Here is a 21,177-nt window from a genome sequence, read left to right as displayed (position 1 = left end):
TGAATGACAAAGCTGATGGCTGCTTCACAGGGAGGAGGTGGAAAAAGAAAATGGGATGCATAATTTGTTAAGGAGCAAGCTTTTCAAATGTCAGTGACTTAGCTTCAGGGAGCTGCAGGCTAGGGGGCCTATTGGGATTCTGCTTCTGGGAACTTCTGTGCCATCATTTTGCTCGATTAAATTCTGTATTTCAGCCCACTCCGCCTCTATTCATCTGCTTCAGTGTGACACTCCTAATTTGAGTAGCTCTAATTGGCTCAGATGGACGGCTGCAAGGTAGACACTCTCCAAGGATGGCACTCTTTGGGGGCTGTTTATAGCGATGCTGGACTTTAATCAAAGATAGCATGGGAAGAACACAGCTTTGGAGACAAATAGACATGGGTCATTCTCTGCATGACCTTAGGCAATACTAGGCCATTCTAAGCCTCGGTTTCCCTCCCTATAAAATGGGGATTCTGTTATGACTTCCTAAAGCCATTGCAGGGATAAATGAGGTCAGACACGGTGTTAGTGCCTGGCACAGGAGGCAGACATTTTTTACAATAAGCTGCTGCATTTTCTTAAAAATGTTTTATTATGCCAAAGAAAATGTATGAATTCTGAAATGTCAGGTAGCGTGATGCTCTGTGAGCAATGTGGTGCTAGTGACATCTGTTGTCAAATTTCAGAGATTCACAACCTCCTCCAGGTCATTACAAACCCAGCCCTTATTCCTGCGGGCTACAGTCTAAATTGAGAAAATAAAATATGAACACGATGTCTGGAAAACGACTTTGTATTTAGGCACTTAGATTAGAATACAGGTTCAATTCTCTGGCTCCAAATGTTAGTGTTTCTATCAGTTATAACAAATAAATACGCAGAGGCAAAGCTGATCAACCGTTTCATTTGTTTTAAGAAAAGGCGAGATGAACAGCTTCCCTAAGTCAGTGTGTCACAGCATTTAATTTCATGATATTGTCTAGAAATTCTGTGTACTGTTTTCCAGGCCCAGACATATCACTCATTTACAAGAAGAAAATCAAAAGACAAACTACCAATTCCCAGTAATGAGGGTTATTTTTTTATCAAAAACATAGACTCCATTCCCAGTGGAGGAGAGGCGGGGGCTCTTGTAGGATTAGAAATGATAAGGAGAAAACGCCAACAATCACACACAGAGCATGGAGTCGGAAGTCCAGGAAGTGGAGACCTCTGCGCCCCAGGTTACGTGACCTTGGGTGGGTCACCTGCCCTGACTAGACCCATCTTCTCATCCTGAAATGGGCAGCCGTCCTTCCCATTCGTCCTGTTCACACTGAGGCTTTTCAGAACCAGCTCTTTATTCCTTGCATCTTTTTTCAATCTTTACAAAATCCAGTGAGGTTCATGACTTGCCCAAGGTCACAGATCTAAAAAGAAGCAAAGCCAGGATGAAAACGGTAGTCTGTATGCTGTCCCTATACACTATAAGATAATACAATGAGAGCCATTAAAAATATTATGACAGTAGGGACCACCAAGAGATTGAAGTAAAAAGAGAAAAATATTCATTCATTAACAAGTATGTGCTGTCTAGTATGAGCCTGGCACCGTTCCAAGCATCGAGAGGATGGTGACAGCTGAGCATAGTGGGGAGACATACAATAAATAAGCAAGTAAATGACATAAGTTCAGATAGGGTGATTGCTGTGAAGACAGTAGAACATGGGTTTTCTGTTCTTTTCTTTTTTGAGACAAGGTCTGACTGTTACCCAGGCTGGAGTGCAGTGGTCCAATCTGAGCTCACTGCAACCTCTGCCTCCTGGGTTCAAGTAATTCTCCTACCTCAGCCTCCTGAGTAGCTGGGACTACAGGCATGCGCCACCATGCCCAGCTAATTTTTGTAGAGACAGGGTTTTGCTATGCTGGCCACACTGGTCTCAAACTCCTGGCCTCAAATGATCCACCCGCCTCAGCCTCCCAAAGTGTTGGAATTACAGGCTTGAGCCACCACGCCTGACTGGAACATGGGTTTTCAGTAATGGAGGTGAGGAGTAGCAAATTTAAATCGAGGTTGGGAAAGTCCTCTCTGAGGAAGTGACTTCTGAGCAGAGCCATACAGGGCTATCCTGAGAGGTTAAAGTACAGACCTCCTCTCTGCAAGAGCAAAACTCCTCAGAAGGAACTAAGCTCGCCATGTTGAGGATCAAGAGGAGGCTGGTGTGGCTGGAACACAGTTAGGAGAAAACTCATACAATGATTCACCAAGTACTCCAACTTAGCATCGCATAAGAAAGGCTGGACCTCTGAGAATCTGGAATAAACAGATACTTGGGTGGAATTCTGCCTGGAGCCTGCAATAGAAGAGAGCGTTGAGGCTGACTGTGGCATTTCCTGCAGACTCATGGATGAGAAAGTGCTAGAGGGTGAAGGCAGAGATGGGCAGGCTGAGTTATGAGGTCTTGTAGCTGAGGAGACTAGATTTTCTGTTAAGTGAAGACAGGAAGTGAGATAAGTTAGTTATTTGTTTAATTAATGTAAAAAAGTTTTGTGGGGGGTGGGGGACAGAATCTGGCTGTGTCACCCAGGTTGGAATACAGTGGTATCATCTTGGCTCACTGCAGCCTTCACCTCCCAGATTCAAGCGATTTTTCTGTCTCAATCTCCCTGATAGCTGAGATTACAGGTGCGTGCCACCACACCCGGATAATTTTGTGTTTTTAGTAGAAATGGGGTTTCACCATGTTGGCCAGGCTGGCCTTGAACTCCTGACCTCAAGTAATGCTCCTGCCTTGGCCTCCCAAAGTGCTGGGATTACAAACATGATCTACCACGCCCGGCCAAATTCATGTAAAATTTTTAATTTGACTTATTGTTTAACAGATAATATGACTATTTAGAGTCATAGGATTCAAAACTCAAGAGTACCAAAGGCAGACAGTCTCCCTCCCACCCTATCCCCTTCCTGTCCACATCCTCTGCCTGGAAACCATTTAGGTAAAAGGTTCTTGTGTTTTCTTACAGAGATTTACACACACATAAAATTAAACATGCACACACACGCATCCTCCCTTTTTCTTTTACAAATGGTAGCATAATATTCACACTCTGTGTTTTCAATTCTTGTCTTGGGGAGCATTTGTGGTGGTATTGGTAGAGTGTTTGCGTGGTCATTTGTTTATCTTGACTGCATGGTATTGCATTGCCTAAGAAACTGTTATTTATTTACCCAGTTCCCTATTGGGAATCATTTAGGTTATTTCACCTGAAGGTTTTAAGGTAACATTCTGATTTATATTTTAGAAAAATCCCTCTGGCTGCTGCCAGGAGGCTGCAGTGTAGGAGACTGAGCATGGAAACCCCAGCCCAGCCCTGCCCAGTTAGGAAGCAACTATTGTATTCAGCCAATCCTGCTAGCTCTAACAAGAAGTGTCATCCCAAGTCCATCACCCTCACTTCTCACCTCCATGGCCTCTCATTATCCACTCTCTGCCTCTACTCTTGCCTTCCTGGAGCCGTTCTCCAGCGGTCAGCCAAGTGCGTCCTTTCAAAGGTGAGTCAGCTCATGCCACTTCCCTGTTGAAAACGTCAATGCTTTCCCATCACAGCTCAGATAATATTAAATTCTTTCCTGTGGCTTCCGACTACCTTCCGACCTCACTGGCGCCTCTCTCCCAGGTTCCCTGTGCTCTAGCCCCTCATCACCTGGGATGGGGTTGTCTGCACCACTGTCCCTGTACCTGATGTCCCCACGTGCTGGCTCCTCCTTCACCTTCGGGTAGTCCCAGCTTGAAAGTCCTGACCTCACCCACTTCCCCAACACACCCCTATTCCCTGTCACATCACTTGAATGTGCTGCCTACATTGGTGGGAGTGAAACCACTTAGTTTGCCAACTCTGAAGGAATCCTGTGAAATGCTCAGGTAACTGGCACCCATTTCCCATTTGTTCCCTTGACATTTCAGTGCTGCTTATGGGTTAGTGCTTTGGGCAGCTGCACAGATAACCCACCTTTTGATCTGGCTCCGCCTGGCACAAGATACAATAAATGTCATGATAAATGTCAGCCAGGATTACAATGCTTCCTTCACGAACCCTAGCACAGACGGCTTCAATAAAGATTGCTTGATTAACTTCTTTTTCTAATTCAATGCCATTTTGATCATGTGCCTACTTTTTGCTTAAAAGGGCTGTGAATTTCATTCTGACAAATAAAATTATTTTCCAAAAATGTGCACAATTGCTTTGGCGATGTTCAATCTTCATTTCTCCACTTGGTAACAGTGCTTAGCATTTAGCTGAGACTTCTTTATGGAAACTCTGCCTCTAGGAGAAGTAGCTAAAAGTCTGAAAACTAATATTTGATGTATCATAAGGGGATAGTTATTAAATTCTATTATTAAATTTAAGTTTTTATGAAACAGAACATCTTCAGTGTGGAAGAGCTACACAGAATCACACTGAATGACTTTAAGGACATTTATTTCAAAGATTGTCATGTGTCACACTGGTTAACAGTCACTCTGGATACAATTTTCTTTAAAGAGACCACTTCATTCCACTACAGCCACTTCAACTGCTTCCTCAATGGCTTAGAGAGGTCCAGGGGTTTTAGAGAGTCAGTGGGAAGCCATCCTAGAGATCATCAAAGTCTATCTTCCTCCTTTCTCAGAAAACAAATACCTGATGGTGTTGGTGCTTCCCTTCTCAGAACAGTTGTGTTCCCTGAATCATACACAGTGGATGTTTTATACACAAAATTGTATTCTGATTGCATATACATACTATGCTAATGAATCACCTGCCAATCCATTTGTAGAGTGCTCTATCTGTAGAGTTATAGAAATATCAGTGTTCGCTCAAGCAGGGCACATAGGGCACAAGATGATCCATTGAGATGGGAAAATATTAGGATATATATTCATGGTTATGTTTATTTGAAACTAGGAGAAATACTAAGTTTTACTAGTGTTTGCTACGTGGCCTGACCCCAAAGGCCACTCTGGGTCATGTGTCATGGGTGGTAAGCATGGGTCCATCAAAGTGGTAGTCCATGGCTCTCTCACTGACTTCTTGGCCTTCAGTGTATTACGATGTGTTACAGTTTCCCTGCTAGAGGAGGTTATCAACTCATCAACACGGTTCATTTGGCAAAATCTAGATCCTTAAATGATACGATTTTTACAATACTTTAAAATTGGCTGTATATGTTTCCAGATTTTTTCCCCTAAGCATCTACTAACGAATAGTTATATGTATCAGAAAACAAAAAGAGAGCTGGGCAGAGTGGCTCAAGCCTATAATCCCAGCACTTTGGGAGGTCAAGGTGTACAGATCACTTAAAGCCAGGAGTTCAAGACCAGCCTGGCCAACACGGCAAAATCCCATCTGTATAAAAAATACAAAAATTAGCTGGGCGTGGTAGCATGTGCTTGTAGTCCCAGCTACTTGGGAGGCTGAGGTAAGAGGATTGCTTGAGCCCAGGTGGTTTAGGCTGCAGTGAGCCATGATCACACCACTTCACTCTAGCCTAGGAGTCAGAGTGAGACCTTGTCAAATAAATAAATAAATAAATAAATAATAAAATAAAAAACCTCAAAAAACAGAAAGAGCTTCATAATCTATATACACCTCTTTTCTTCATATGGTTTGGGCATCTTTTCATGTCACTCTATATAGCTCTACCTCATTTTTCCCTATCTTATTCCTTTAAATATTTGCATAGAATTCAGCAGTCATCCCTCTCATTACAAGGTTAATTTGTTCCTAAGAAAATTCATAGGGTGAATTTTCATAAATGGAAAAGATAATTACTATTTCAACTGATGGTACACAGTTACCGTACAAGTTCAGAAACAAAATACACACGATTCTCAAAGTTATAAAAAATTTTTAAAGACCAGTATAAGAGAGACAAAGGAAACAATGCAAGTGATGCCTGAGTCTGTTACTTAAAACCTGCACCAACTATGTCACTGTAGAGAAGACAGCGTGGAGGCTGCTCCTGAGGCTCAGTATCGGTCTTTGCTAATGCAGTGAAATCCTCACAAGCCAAAGAAAAGAAATTTAATGAAAATGAAACTCCTCCTAAAGTTGAAATCTTGAACTTGCATGGGCATATTTTAGGGTGAGACTCTTTCCCACAATATGGATGCATTATAATTTATGACCCAACTGTTCATTATGTGGACATTTGGGTTCGTATTAATCTGCCAGGACTCCCATAACAAAATACCACAGACTGAGTGGCTTAAACAACAGAAATGTATTTTCTGACAGTTCTAGAACCTAGAAATCCAAGATCAAGGTGTCGGCAGCTTGATTTCTCCTGAGGCCACTTTCCTTGGCTTACAGATGGCAATCTTTTCAATGTATCCCTGCATGGTCTTTCCTCCCTGTGTGCACCCTGGGTGTCTCTATCCTTAGAAGGATACTAGTCATATTGGATGAGGTCATTACCCATATGACCTCATTCAACTTTAATTACCTCTTTAAAGGCCTTATCTCCAAATACAGTGCATTCAAAATCATTAGGAGTTAAGATGAATTTTGGAGTGTGCAATTTGGTCCATAACTGAGTTGTTTCTCATATTTTTCACAGATATTCCTCACCTCACACACTCCTCAATCCACTCTAATCTCATTTCCACCCTCAACGCTGCAATGGATACTTCCCTCCTCTGAATGCCACCTGGTCAATTATGATTGTTGCTCCTGTAAACAACTACAGTGTTCTCCTTCTAATTGGTTCCATGATGTTTATCATCCCCCTGCCGCTGCCCAATCCATTCTCCCATAGACATAGTAAAATGCATTTATAATCTAATCACCCCACTCCTTATCTTGATACTCTTCCTTGACTCCTTGCTTTTAAATTAAGATGTAAACAACTTAGGGTGGTGGATCAATAGCCCTTGCAGGATCAGCTATTGGTCCACCTCATTCATACCCCAACGGCCTCCTCCAACCCACTTCATTCCAGCCACACGGGCTTGCTTTCATCCCATGAGAAGGGTCAAGTCTTCTCCCACTTCAGGGCATGAATTATGTCCTCCGCCAAGAACAACCTCCTCTTTGTCTGGCAAACACCAGCTCATCCTTCACATACATTAAAAGTGAGTTTCTCAGTGAAGCTCTCCTTGACCCCCACTTGTCAGGTTGCCATTGTCCCAGGCTCCCACAGAACTCTGGATTTTCTCTGCAGTGGTTATTACACATTGCAGTCACTGGAGCGACTGTTTCACACGCATCTCCACCACCGGACCAGGAGCTTCTAGAGAGCAGGGGCCACATGGAAGATGCTCATTCCTGCATCCCCAATGCTCAGCCCAGTTCCTGGCACAAAGTAAGTATTCAATAAATATTTACTGAATAAATAAACTTATTGCATTTGGCTGTTTCCTCCATTTGGAAGGCCCTTTTCATTCTCATCCATCTGGCAAGTTGAGGCCAGCCAGCTCCTATATTGCTCTGATTAAACTGTGAATTACTTTCACGGCAGGACCTGTGTTCCCAGTGCCTGGTAAAGGGCATGGTGCACACAATAAGCCTGCCAGTTGAAGCAGACCATTTTTACTTTGCTATGTATCCAGGTCCTACATCACTGCCCTGCTGAAGTTCTTGAGTCAAGAAGCAGATGAAAAAATTATCAACCTTCTGTCTGATTCATAATGACTATCACTGGTAGTCGTTTTTTGTAGGATTTGTTTACAAATCCTACAAAATAAAATTGACAATGGCTAAGATGGCACCTGTGACGTTTGTTATGAAAAGAACTCAGAAGATTCACATCTTAAAGGTAACACTGGAAATTACAAGAAGCCAAGGAAATCAGATCTGGTTGAAATAATCAATGCAAACTAAAACAAACTGCCCACGTAAAATTTGCTCCTTACTAAACATTTATAGAGGACTGCCATTGACAGGTTTTTGGACCCACAAAATTTTACCAAAGAAAATGGAATTATGGCAGCCAGGTGTCGTGGATCATGCCTGTAATCCCAGCACTTTGGGAGGCCAAGGCAGGCAGATCCCTTTAGCCCAGGAGTTTGAGACCAGCCTGGGCAACATAGTGAAAGCCTGTCTCTATAAAATAAAAATAAAAATCAATCGGACATGGTGGTGCACGCCAGTAGTCCCAGCTAGTTGGGGGGCTAAGATGGGAAGATTGCTTGAGCCCAAAGGTTGATGCTGCAGTGAACCGTGATGGCGCCACTGCACTCCAGCTTGGGTGACAGGGTGAGACCATGTCTCAAAAAGGAGGAAAGAAAAGAAAATTGAACTTGCTAGTGTCAATGCCTTTTAGCCAAAGACCACCAGGACACCTGTAGTTGAACACGTTGGGTTGCATTGAGGGAGAGTACATACCGTTACAGAACTATGGGGGGTATCTTCGAAAAGGGGTGTTATAAAGAACCTATTACTGGATTTGAGCTTTTATGGGTAACTTAAGGAGGGTCTATGAAAGTTGGATTCACCCTAGATTGCATGTGGTCAGGAAGCAGGAGCCAATTCCATGCCTGGGTATCTCAATAAATCTCATCTATAGAAAAGGCAAACTAGAAGAAAGACAAAACTAGTTAGCACGGGGCCGGGCGCGGTGGCTCACGCCTATAATCCCAGCACTTTGGGAGGCTGAGGCGGGCGGATCACGAGGTCAGGAGATGGAGACCATCCTGGCTAACACGGTGAAACCCCTTCTCTACTAAAAATACAAAAAATTAGCTGGGCGTGGTGGCGGGCGCCTGTAGTCGCAGCTACTTGGGAGGCTGAGGCAGGAGAATGGCGTGAACCCGGGAGGCGGAGGTTGCAGGGAGCCGAGATCATGCCACTGCACTCCAGCACTCCAGACTGGGTGACAGAGCCAGACGCCAACTCAAAAAAAAAAAAAAAAAAAAAGGAACTAGCAGACTAGCAGTCACTCATTTTCTCCAAGAAGGGTGTTTGATATTTTGTGAGTGGCACAGTGATCGTGTTTTTGTCTGTGCTTAGACAAAATTTCAAAGTAGCAAATTTGCATTTGCTATGTCTCAGTCTATCATACTCTCTGTAACCATATCTGAGGTTATTTTGTGATGCTATGTACAATAGGAGGATAACATGGTGGACCTATGATGCCAGGCTAGCTTCTGAATGTCGGGGTTGCCTTTTTTTTTCCTTTTCAATAAAATGAGCCTGAAATAAGAAATATCACAATGATGGAAACCAAAGTAAAATTCGACATACAAATTTTAAAGAAGTAAAATCTTTATCATGAAACTTATATGTAAAAGAATCAGTGAAGACAATTTCCATAAAATAAAAATGAATATGGATACTATTTACGTTGCATTAAAAAAACTGATCAAAGAATTGGTTTAATGGCAAAGGCTCTGGAAAATTCTTTTGCAACAGTTCATCACCGTTGATATAATCCTAATTAAAATTATCGGACTCCAGTTTTGGTGGAGATGTAAATTTGCTAGTGTCTTTGAAGAGCAATTTTGTCATATTCATGAAAATTAAAATTGCATTTGGCCTTTGACATAGAAATTTTACTTCTGGAAATTTACAGAGAAAGTTGCATGTGTGCACGTACACACAAGGATATTACCACACTACTCTAGTATTGTTTGTAATAACAAAAGATTGAAAAATATTAATGTCCTCCAGTAAGAAACTGATTAAAATTCAGTATGAGACATCCATTGTAACCAAAGCTAGGCGGCCTTGAAAAAGTCAGTGTCGCTCAGTGACAGGGCTCAGCCCACCCTCATGCAAACCCACCCCGCGGTGTGAGGCCAGGAGGGTGCGGTCACGAGGGGCCCAGGAAGTGTGTCCAATGCTTGAAGCAGCCCCCACGCTGGCGGTCCTGAGTCTGGGTCGCGCCTTGGTGTATCTCTTTTGACGTCTACTACCCACAGCCTGGGGGAGGAAAGTGGCGGCGAGGAGCAACTGCACGCGACTCAGGACCTTGCCCTTCTCCGCGGCCAGCGTCACAATGGCAACCGCGGGCAGCCGGTCACTGACGGCTGGAAAACGAGGACCCGAGCCAGGTTACAGGCTTGGACTTCGAGCAGCCCAGGGAGAGTCTCTGCGTCCTCCAGCCCCCGCTTCCCTTCCTGTCGGAGATCCTAAGCCCGCAGCGAAGTCTGCAAGTAGCTTTCCCCGACGCCCACGAGACCGGAAGTGCCTGGGCCCAGGTAGAGGAAGGACCCGCGTGGCCTCCTCTGCGCCCTCCCTGGAGTCCGCGCCCGTTCCGGCGCTTCTCCCGCGTCCTTCACCATGGCAACTTCTGGCGTTCGGAGCGTGGGCCGCGAGCCAGGTGGGTGGGGAGCCGGTGGGCTCTACCCGCCAGCCCACGAGAAGTGACGACGGCGATGGGAGGCCGCAGGGACCTGAGGGCGGAGAGAGGAGTGCAGAAAGTGCCGGGCGGCGGCTTCCGTTTCCTCTGCGGGGTTTCTGGGTGGTCGTGGATGGGAGCTGCCGGAGGCCTGGCAGCCGTGCGCCTCTGCTCCGGGCAAGCTCTCCCTGCAGGGCCTGGGCGGCGGCAGGGGGCAGTAGCGGCCCGCGATGCTCGGAGGCTCCCTGGCACGGAGCTCCCGGGCTGGGGCACCTGGATCTGGAGAAGCCGAGGGCCTTGGTCACACTCAGAGCCGACGTCCAGTACGGCCCTTGCTGAGAACTCGAGTGAACAGATCTCTACCCAGCCCCCACCCCACGCGCGCCCAACCTGGGTCAGCTCGCCCTGCCCTCAGCCACGCAGCTGGTGGCTAAGCGCGGGCTCCGGGTTCGGGCTGCCTTGAGCTCTGTGGCTCCCTCTGAAAGTGGTGATAATGATAGCAGGTATCTTGGAGTTGCTTTGAGTATTAAACCAGTTAATTATACTTAGTACAATTTCTGGACTTAGTTTGTAGCACATGGTAAGTGCTCATGGGCTTGCCTGGGGCAAATTGGTTAACCTCTCAACCTTGCCTCGTTAAAAAGTGGGGATAATAATAGTACCCACTTAATATCGTTATAATAATTATAGGAGTTAATATTTGTAAAGTCCCTTGCCTTCAAGAACTTAGGACATTTTTTAAAAAATTGTAAAGCCCCTAGAATGGTTCCAGGCACATAGTAAGCTGCCTCTATTATTACCACAGTCATATTGTTGTTATCACTATGTTATATAAAATTTATAAGAGGCTATTGGTTTGGACTGAGCCCCTGCACTATGCCCAACACATCAACCCAATATGGAGTCACTTATGCTGAAGTTCCATGCCACCAGGCTGAAACTAAGTTGCTTATTTGACTTTCCTAGAAATTAGGAGAGAGAGACAGTTAATATAGCCAAATCCCCAAATAAACCAGCTTTAGCTGGCATGATGAGGAAGTCCTCTCTGCTTTAACCTTTACAAGGAAAATAACTTTGAAACAACCAATTCGCTTTTTGTTCTGCGTTTCTGCTTTCTTCAGCCCTTTTCTGTCTATAAAGCCAGCCTCCTCAGCTCAGCTAATCAGAGCACTCATTCTATTTTATAGAACGAGGCACTGGCTGATTCTAGAATGCAAATATAAGCCAATTAAGATTTTAAACTAAATTTCTTGTAATTTTTGTCTTTTGACAACTATTATCATCTGTTTGCATTGTGAGGTTGGAAAGGATTGCATTTGTCCTGCTACAAGGACTTTTAGCCTCTGGCAGGATTACAGAACCATTTGCCTGCATTTCTCCTTTTATTTCTCTAAGTTTTTCAGCTTTTTACATGGTTCTATAGAAGAGGCAGGATCGTGTCCTTAAAAGATCACTGGGCTGTGAGTCAGGTGGACTTTGGTCTTGGTTATGCTACTTGGGCAGTTCACTGTTTCCTCATCCATCTGTAAGCCTCTTTCAACAAAGGGTAGCTGGTATTATCTATTATGCATGTTTAGCCTTTCCGGTAAGGTAATGTATTTAGTAAAAATAAGTTAGCATCTGTCAGCAACTCTCCAGGGTAGTAAGAGAAGGTGGCAGGTGCTTTGAGGAAGTTACAGATGAGAAGCTATGGGATTCTGAGAAGGGAGAGTAAGCTTCTTAATTTATACTTTAATTTCTAATAAGTAGAAATGTCAAGATGTACGGGGGTCAAATGAGAATGATTCTACCCCTCCACCCCACTAAAAAGTCTGGGAAAGTGAATTTTCCCCTCTGAGGCTTTCTTATTTCTCAGTTGGAAATAAGATGTATGTTGGCAGCTACATTCATTATTGCTTGCAGTGTAATCCGGCCCCTGTTATGGATTCCCAGACTTGGGCTCCCGGACTGACTTCTTCCATCAGCAGGAGCAAGAATATCATATTCACCATATTCTTCTCTCTCTCTCTCTTTTTTTTTTTTAGACAGTCACACTCTGTCACCCAGGCTGGGGTGCAGTGGCGCGATCTTGGCTTACTTCAACTTGCAACCTCTGCCTCCCTGGCTCAAGCAACTCTTGTGCCTAAGCTTCCCAAGTAGTTACAGGCATGAGCCACCATGACCGGCTAAGTTTTTGTATTTTTTAGTAGAGACGGGGTTTCTCCATGTTGGCCAGGCTGGTCTTGAACTCCTAATCTCAAATCTGCCCGTCTTGGCTGCTTCCCAAAGTGCCGGGATTACAGGTGTGAGCCACTGTGCCTGGCCCTTTGTTTTTTGTTTGTTTGTTTGTTTTTGAGACAGAGTCTCACCCTGTTGTCCAGGCTGGAGTTCAATGGCACAGTCACAGCTCACTGCAGCCTCGTCCTCTAGAGCTCAAGTGATCCTTTCACCTCAACCTCCTTAGTAGCTGGGACCACAGGCACACACAACCATGCTCAGCTAATTATATTTTCATTTTTTGTAGGAATGGGTGAGGTGTCCCTGTGTAGCCCAGGCTGGTCTTGAACTCCTGGGCTCAACGGATCTTCCCTCCTTGGCTTCCCAAAGTGCTGGGATTATAGACATAAACTGCCGCACCTGGACTTCTTTTTGTTTTCAGAAACCCTCCCTTCACTATCAGAAGGTGAAGTCCCTATTTATCCTACTTAGGTTAATGCACTAGGTTAGAGTAAGCAGTGTTTCCTAGCAGTTATGGGCACTGGCTTTTATAGTCAGGGGATTTGAACCCTGCTGTGATTCTGAATCAGTGTCTGAGCCTCAGTTTCTTCATCTTCAAAACAAGGATAGTAATACCGAGGGCTGTTGTGATGATAGTGTGAGATCTTGCACTTAAAGAATCCAACATGGCCGGGCGCAGTGGCTCATACCTGTAATCCTAGCACTTTGGGAGGCCGAGGCAGGCAGATCACAAGGTCAGGAGTTCGAGACCAGCCTTACCAACATGATGAAACTCCATCTCTCCTAAAAATACAAAAATTCCCCGGGCGTGGTGGCACTGATTTGTAATTCCAGTTACTCTGGAGTCAGAGGCAGGAGAATCGCTTGAACCCAGGAGGCGGATGTTGCAGTGAGTTGAGATCGCACCATTGCACTCCAGCCTGCATGACAGAGACTCCAACTCAAAAACAAAAAATAAAAAACAAACAAAAAAAAGAATCCAGCAGTACTTGCTAGGATAAGTGCTCAAAAAAATGTTGGCTGCTCTTTTTAAAAATATATGTAAATAAATACGGGGTCTTACTGTGTTGCCAAGGCTTATCTCAAACTCCTGGCCTCAAGCCATCCTCCTGCCCCAGCCTTCCAAAGTGCTGGGATTACAGGCATGTGCCACCACACCCAGCTGGCTGCTCTTTTTTTAGCACTGTCATCATAGTTATTACATTGTTAGTTTACAAAAGGCAGGGTAATCTTTTGTAGTCTTTTTCTTCTCTTTGTTGCGTGGCAGATCTCTTTATTGCCAGCAAATGTTTGTTGAATGAATGAGTGAATCCACCCAGGAAGCTCTAGTAGCAGTGAATTTCACATTGCCCTGACTAATAGCAGCTCTGCGCCAGAAACCATATTCAGTCCCATTACCTTGCTGAATCCTCAAGTTTGATGACTTTGTCTAGCCTTCCAATTTGGCTCCTGAAGCATTGGTGTCATTGATTCACAGTCCAGAAGCTGGGAGTAATGTCTGCTGCAGATTTCTGTATTGTTTCCATAATGAAGCTGACAGCAGCATACTATCTGTAGCCTGTGCTAAGATAGGAGTTGGGTGTCATGCTGACGTCAGACACTGTGTTCTCATTTCCCCAAGGATGAGCTGGCTTCTTTGATGCAGTTTCCTCATCTCATTAGTGCATTGCTTGACATTACACTTCTGAAACAGCAGGGCTCAATCAGAGTTTAGCATTGCAACTCTATCAGGGTGATAATGTCACAGGGCATCAAGTTCCTTCTCTTGTCCCTTTGTGGCCACTTTCCGAGAAGTGTAGCAGCTGTAGGGGAAGGACAGACCAGGAAAGGTCTTTTTGCTTCTTCTGATCCACTAACTGTATTTGAGTTTTGGGTTAGAGAAGCCTTTAGAAACCTCTAATTTAGTACTTTTTAAACCCTGTTCTGTGGGGGTTTTAGAATTCATAGGACTCCCTCGTCCTGCCAGGAGCTGCTTCTGGGGAAAAGACCTACCTGAACAGGTAGAACTTGGGGCATCCTACCTCTGGTTCAACCAAAGCGAGCCCTGTGACATCTCTGGGACACTGAGGGACAAAGTTATTTTTATTCCTCAGTAGAGACTCTGAAAGCCAGTCAGCACCATTGTCGGACTTTGAGCAAGCTATTTATGCATTTGCAGTATTTATTCATTCATTCAGCACATTCTCAGACACTCTACTAGGGGGCTGGTGATAGAGGAAGAAACAAAGATCCTGCCATCAGAGAGCTTACATTCTGGTAGGAGGAGACAGACAGTAAAATATGTGCCATGCAGGGCCTCTCCAAGGATGTAGAACAAACAAGAGGGCTGAAGGAAGTGAGGGGCTGATAAATGGTGGAAGAATGTTCTAAGCAGAGGAAATAGCTGTGCAGAGTCTCTGAGATAGGATGCCAGAGCAGCTGGAGAGGAGGGAATGATAGAGCCAGTGGAGGTAGACAAGAGGCGGGGGTCTAGATTACCAGGACCTTTGAGCCATGGAGAGGAATTTAGATTTTACTCAGAAGGAGATGTGAGGACGTTGGAGAGGTGAAAGCAGAGGAATGACAGGACTTGATTAATAGGGCCATTCCGGCTACTGGGTAGAGAATAGAACTTAGGGAGTGAGAGTGGAAGCAAAGACCAAATAGGCTTTTAGAAGGGTCCAGGTGTGATGACAATAGCTTGGACTGGCATAGTAAAGAAAGGTGAGAAGTACCTGCACTTGGGATGCATTTTGAAGGCAGACCTTATGCGTTCTGCTAATGAGTTCCATATTATTGAGTGGGAGAGAAAGAGGAATCGACAATGACCGTAGGGCTTGGGCCTGTGCACCTGGATGGAGGGCGCTGTTTACTGAGACAGTAACCACAGACATTTGCCACAGTCACAGTTTGCCAATTCAACTGCTTTTCATGATGGAGGAGGAACCGCTCTAGGTTGGTGTCAGAAGGTCTGAGACCAGGAGAGTGTTTTAGCCGAGGTTTTCTCGTAACAGTCACTTGCCCACAGTCACATAAGTTGGATCTAGAACTAGAGGAAATGATCCAAGGCTGCATAGTGCCTATTAGCATCCACAAAAATCTCATTTCTGTTTGGCTGCACTTCAGGTTCAGGCAGCTGGTGTATTTTGATGTCTTGGTGGTTCCATGCTGTGAGAAGAGTCTGTGTCATGCAAATTAGCAGCCTTTTCTTTTCTCCCAGGAGCACCCTTCAAGGAGAATTAGACAAATTGGAGTCTACTCGGAAGAGGCTGTTGGGAATGGCCCTGACACCACATCCTGACAGGGATGGCCGATGGAATGGGGAGAAGACTCAGGTGGGGCTTGAGTGTTGTCCTCTGATGACTGAAGGGCCTTGGGAGCGAGCATCCTTCCTGCTACTGTGTGTTTGCTGGTTCCGATGACACATAATTTGTGCTTTCCGTAATTCAAGTATTACCTTGTAGATCTTGATGGTGCTGACTACTTCCCCGTGGAGGCGTGTGACCTGGAGATGAGGTCAGCATACCCCACCACCACAGTTCCCCAGACCAAAAACTGAAACGGCCTAGGGGGTTTCAGAAGCTTTAAAACTGGGCCTCTTGGGTCTTGACCTACAAGGAGATGAGATAGTTCCCGTGTGGGCATGAATGAAGGTGGCGGCCTTGAGTGAGCTGCAGGAGTCCAGGGGCAAGAGCCTAGAGGAGGCACCTAGGAAGCTTGTGGCAGTTACAGAGGCTACATGTGTGTTGGCTTAGAGCAGAGGCCTGTCCTATGGAGACTTGTCTGTTCTGTCATTTAGGATTATGTGCAGCTGCAAGAAACAGAATACCACTTAAGGTGCCTTCAGAAAAGCAGGGCTTTATTTTTCTCACATGACAAGAGATGTGAATTGGTTTTGGTTCAGTTGCTAAACGTTGCCAGCAAGAATTCAGGCCTCACATCTCCCCTCCCTTGGCAGGCTGGCTTTGGTTCTCATGGCCATGAATTGCCTGCCTCGGCTCTGGGCATTAAGCCTTCGTTCAGGACAGGAAGAAATGGGAGAGGGAGGAAGGGGCAATGCCAGCTGGGTCTTTTTTTTTTTTTTTTTAACATTTTTGTTCTCTTTTAAGGCTTTATTTAAGTAGCTTTAGATTTTTTTTTTCTTAGATTCACAACAAAATTGAGTGGAAGGTACAGAGATTTCTCATACACCTCCTACCCACCCTTCCACACCCACCGTCTCTTCATTATCAACATCCCTGAAGCCAGTGGTGCATTTGTTACAGCTGATGGACCTATATTGACACATCACAGTCACCCCACGTTCACAGTTTACATTAGGGCTCACTCTTGGTGTTGTACATTCTGTGGGTTTGGATAAACCTGTGATGACATACATTCAGTGTTATAGTCTCATAGTCTCATACAGAGTAGTTTCACTGCCCTAAAAATCCTCTTCAATGCTTCCCCTATTTATCCCTCCCTTTCCCCAACCGCTGGCAACCACTGGCAACCACTGATTTTTTCACTGTCTCCATAGTTTTGCCTTTTCCAGAATGTCATATAATGGGAATCATGTAGTTGGCAGCCTTTTCTAATTGTTTTTTCTTCATTTAGTAATATGCATATTGTAATATGCAATACTTATCAAGCCATGTATTTCTATGGCTTAATAACTCATTTCTTGTTTGTTGGGCTTTTTTTTTTAATTTTTTGAGATGAAGTCTCACTCGTGTTGCCCAGGCTGGAGTGCAATGGCACGATCTTGGCTCACTGCAACCTCTGCCTCCCAAGTTCAAGCAATTCTCCAGCCTCAGTCTCTGAGTAGCTGGGACTACAGGCACACGCCGCCACGTACAGCTAATTTTTCGTATTTTGGTAGAGACAGGATTTCACCGTGTTGTCCAGGCTGATTGTGAACTCCTGAGCTCAGGCAATCCACCCGACTTGGCCTCCCAAAGTGCTGGGATTATAGGCATGAGCCACGGCACCTGGCCGATAACTTATTTCTTTTGAGCTCTAAATAATATTCCACTGTCTAGATGTACCATAGTTTATTCAGTCACCTACTGAAGGACATCTTAGTTGCTTCCACGTTTTGACAATTATGAATAAAGCTGATGTAAACATTTATGTGCAGGTTTTTGTATGGACATACGTTTTCAGTTCTTTCGGGTAAATACCAAGGAGTGAGAGTGTAAGAGTATGTTTAGTTTTGTTAGAAACTGCCAAACTGTGTTCCAAAATAACTGTACCACTTTGCATTCCCACCAGCAATGAATGGGAGTGTCTGTTGCTCCACATCCTCACCTGTGTTTGGTGTCATCAGTGTGCCAGATTTTACTCATTCTAATGGGTGTATTGTGTCGGTCTTTTTTTAAATCAGGAAAGCCAAAACCTTCCCAGAATCCCATCCAAATCCCCACCCCACCAGCCTTCCACTTGGCCAGAGCTATGTCACTATGACCATCCCTAGCTGAAAGAGAGATGGGCAAATGAGTATTTAGTTTTGTAACCCCTCTGGGAGAGGCAGATGGGAGAAAGGGGGAAGAGCCCCCTAGGGCAACACTGTCCAATAGAAATAGAGCCACATACATAATTTTCAATGTTCTAGTAGCCACATGTTTTAAAAGGTAAAAATAGAAACCTAGGTGAATCAATGTTTAAACATTTATTTTATCTAACCCAATATATCCAAAATCATTTCAGCATGTAATCCATATAAAAATTATTTAAGAGAGATTTTACACTCTTTTTTTTTTTTTTTTTTTGAGATGGAGTCTTGCTCTGTCGCCCAGGCTGGAGTGCAGTGGCATGATCTCGGCTCACTGCAAGCTCTGCCTCCTGGGTTCATGCCATTCTCCTGCCTCAGCCTCCCAAGTAACTGGGACTACAGGCACCTGCCACCACGCCCGACTATTTTTTTGTATTTTTAGTAGAGACGGGATTTTACCGTGTCAGCCAGGATGGTCTCCATCTCCTGACCTCGTGATCTGCCCACCTTGGCCTCCCAAAGTGCTGGGATTACAGGTGTGAGCCACCACACCCGGCCTACACTCTTTTTTAAAATAAAGTTCTCAGGCCAGGTGCAGTGGCTCATGCCTGTAATTTCAGCACTTCAGGAGGCCGAAGGGGGCAGATCACCTGAGAAGTCAGGAGTTTGAGACCAGCCTCACCAACATGGTGAAACCCTGTCTCTACTAAAAATACAAAAATTAGCTAAGCATGGTGGCGGGTGTCTGTAATCCCAGCTACTTGGGAGGCTGAGGCAGGAGAATTGCTTGAACCAGGGAGGCAGAGGTTGCAGTGAGCTGAGATTGTGCCATTGCACTCCAGGCTGGGCGACAGAGCAAGACTCTGTCTCAAAAATAAATAAATAAATAAAGTTTTCAAAATCTGATGCATATGTTGCACATACAGCACATCTCAGTTTGGACCAGCTACATTTTGAGTGCTCAGTAGCCACACATGACTAATGGCTGCCATATTAGACAGCACAGGGGTAGATGGCATGTTGGGTAAGAAAGTCAATTCTTGCCACATCCCTTTTGTTGCTGCCAGTGTTGTCTCTAATTATTTCCTTTTCATTCTCCCAACTGATTTCAGAAAATGCCATCCTGTCTTAACCTGCTGAAGAGAAAGAAGAAAGGGGACTGTGGGTGTATTCGGGCTAAAGTAATAATTAGGGAGACAGGAGCATTCTGGGGCCAGGCAAGGTGAGAGCAGTGGAATTCAAATTTTCAGAGCCCCAGGGGACTCATGAAGGATGGATGGGAGGAAAAGGACGGCAAGAGGTAGGCCAATTGCTGTCATGAGGAAGAGTAAAATTCTTAAGTCAAAATCAAAATAAAGACTGGGTGTGGTGGCTCATGCCTGTAATCCTAGCACTTTGGGAGGCCCAGGTGGGAGGATCACTTGAGCCCAGGAGTTTGAATCCAGCCTGGGCAACAAAGTGAGATCCCCATCTCTACAAAAAAGTGAAAATTAGCTGGGCATTGTAGCACACACTTGTAGTCCCAGCTACTCAGGAGGCTAAGGCTAGAGGATTGCTTGAGCCTAGGAGGTTGAGGCTGCAGTGAGCCGTGATCAAGCCGCTGCACTCTAGCCTGGACAACAGAGTGAGGCTCTGTCTCAGAAAAGAAAAAACAACAACAACAAAAAGAAAACTGTGTTGTTCTCTGATTACAGAAGTGAAACTTTTATAAAATATGAGGAAAACAAAAGCACTGAATAAATATCTCTCTAATGGTAGTGATAGTCCCCGTTAATAGTATATTAATTGTATATTTTATTAATTTTGTTTATACTTGTATATGTATACATGTATATGTAACACCTGTTTTTTTTTACTTTAAAATGTATTATGAACCTTTCCCCGTGTCATTAAGTGCTCTTTTTTTTTTTTTTTTTTTTTTTTTTTTTTTTTTTTGAGACAGGGTCTCACTCTGTCACTCAGGCTGGAGTGTAGTAGGACAGTTATAGTTCACCTCAGCCTTGACCTCCCAGGCTCGAGTGATTCTCCCCCCTTAGCCTCCCAAATAGCTGCGACCACAGGTATGTGCCAGCATACACAGAGAATTTTTGTATTTCTTCTAGAGATGGGGTTTCACCATCTGGTCTTGAACTCCTGGGCTCAAGCAATCCTGCCTTGGCCTCCCAAAGTGCTGGGATTACAGGCGTGAGGCACTGTGCCCTGCCTTTAAGTATTCTTTTAAAATAGGATTTGTAATTATTGTGATTAGATGGCATTTCATCCTATGGGTATGCTGTAATTTAATTCAACCAGTCCTCTTTTGTTGGACATTTAGGTTTAATCAAGGTTTGTTTGTGATAGGCAGTGTTACTATAAACATCTGTAATCAGTCTTAGCACACGTTTCTGATTTGCTGGTTGAGGGGGTATAAATATTTTAGGGCAATTTATACATACTTTCATCTTCTGTCTTTCTTTCTTTTTTTTTTTCTTTTTTTGAGACAGAGTGAGTGTAGTGGCATGATCTCCACTCGCTGCAACCTCTACCTCTCAGGTTCAAGTGATTTTCCTGTCTCAGCCTTCTGAGTAGCTGAGACTACAGTTGTGTACCACTACACCCAGCTAATTTTTGTATTTTTAGTAGAGACGGAGTTTCACCACATTGGCCAGGCTGGTCTCAAACTCCTGACTTGAGGTGATCCGCCCACCTCGGCCTCCCAAAGTGCTGGGATTACAGGTGTGAGTCACCATACCCAGCCCATATCGTCATCTTCTTGAGACTGTACAAATTGGAACTACCTAACAACGTAGGAAACATTTTTCTCATTTTATAAGAAAAAACTTCCTAACAACCCAAGAGAGAATGGGAGGCAGCAAGCTTTCTGTCATGAGGCCTGCTGGAGTATGGGCTAAAGCTATGGTATCGATTCTTCTTCCCTCACTGACACTGAGCATCAATTATGATGGCCCATAAAGGGGAAAGTTGCCTTCTCTTGCCCTTAGTTGGACATCACAGAGCTAGATTGCTTGGTGGAGGCAATAACTTAAGAAATAAATAACTGCATTGGGGTCAGCATTGGGCTAATGACCTTTAAGGTTTCCTCTAACCTTAAGGACCTATGTATGATACTTACACATATGAAGTTTCTGTGCTGATTCTAACATAGCCTGTACTCTGCTTGTCTGTGCTCTCAGCAGGTAGGGACGTGGTGAGCTCCTCAAGGGATTTTCCCAAGGTACAAATC

At 44.5% G+C, this 21,177-nt stretch overlaps 1 protein-coding gene across 3 annotated transcripts in view; it reads left to right on the top strand.

The window, feature by feature from the left end:
- Window positions 1-9,276: 9,276 nt before the first annotated feature.
- LOC144332053 (uncharacterized) overlaps window positions 9,277-21,177 on the top strand; it is an 82,969-nt gene continuing 71,068 nt past the window's right edge. For 2 of the 3 annotated variants that reach the window (XR_013399768.1, XR_013399767.1), the window contains exons 1-2: window positions 9,278-10,267; window positions 15,702-15,816. Coding sequence is in view for 1 of the 3 variants with exons in the window: in XM_077951384.1 (XP_077807510.1) it covers window positions 9,944-10,267 (324 nt within the window). In the remaining 2 variants the exon portion in view is untranslated. Of the gene's footprint in view, window positions 10,268-15,701; window positions 15,817-21,177 lie in introns of all 3 variants that reach the window. The other variant, XM_077951384.1, reaches the window with a different exon arrangement.

The sequence above is a fragment of the Macaca mulatta genome, chromosome 10 (assembly GCF_049350105.2).
Source record: "Macaca mulatta isolate MMU2019108-1 chromosome 10, T2T-MMU8v2.0, whole genome shotgun sequence".
NCBI classification, from domain to species: domain Eukaryota; kingdom Metazoa; phylum Chordata; class Mammalia; order Primates; family Cercopithecidae; genus Macaca; species Macaca mulatta.
This window is presented reverse-complemented; position numbering and strand designations above follow the sequence as displayed.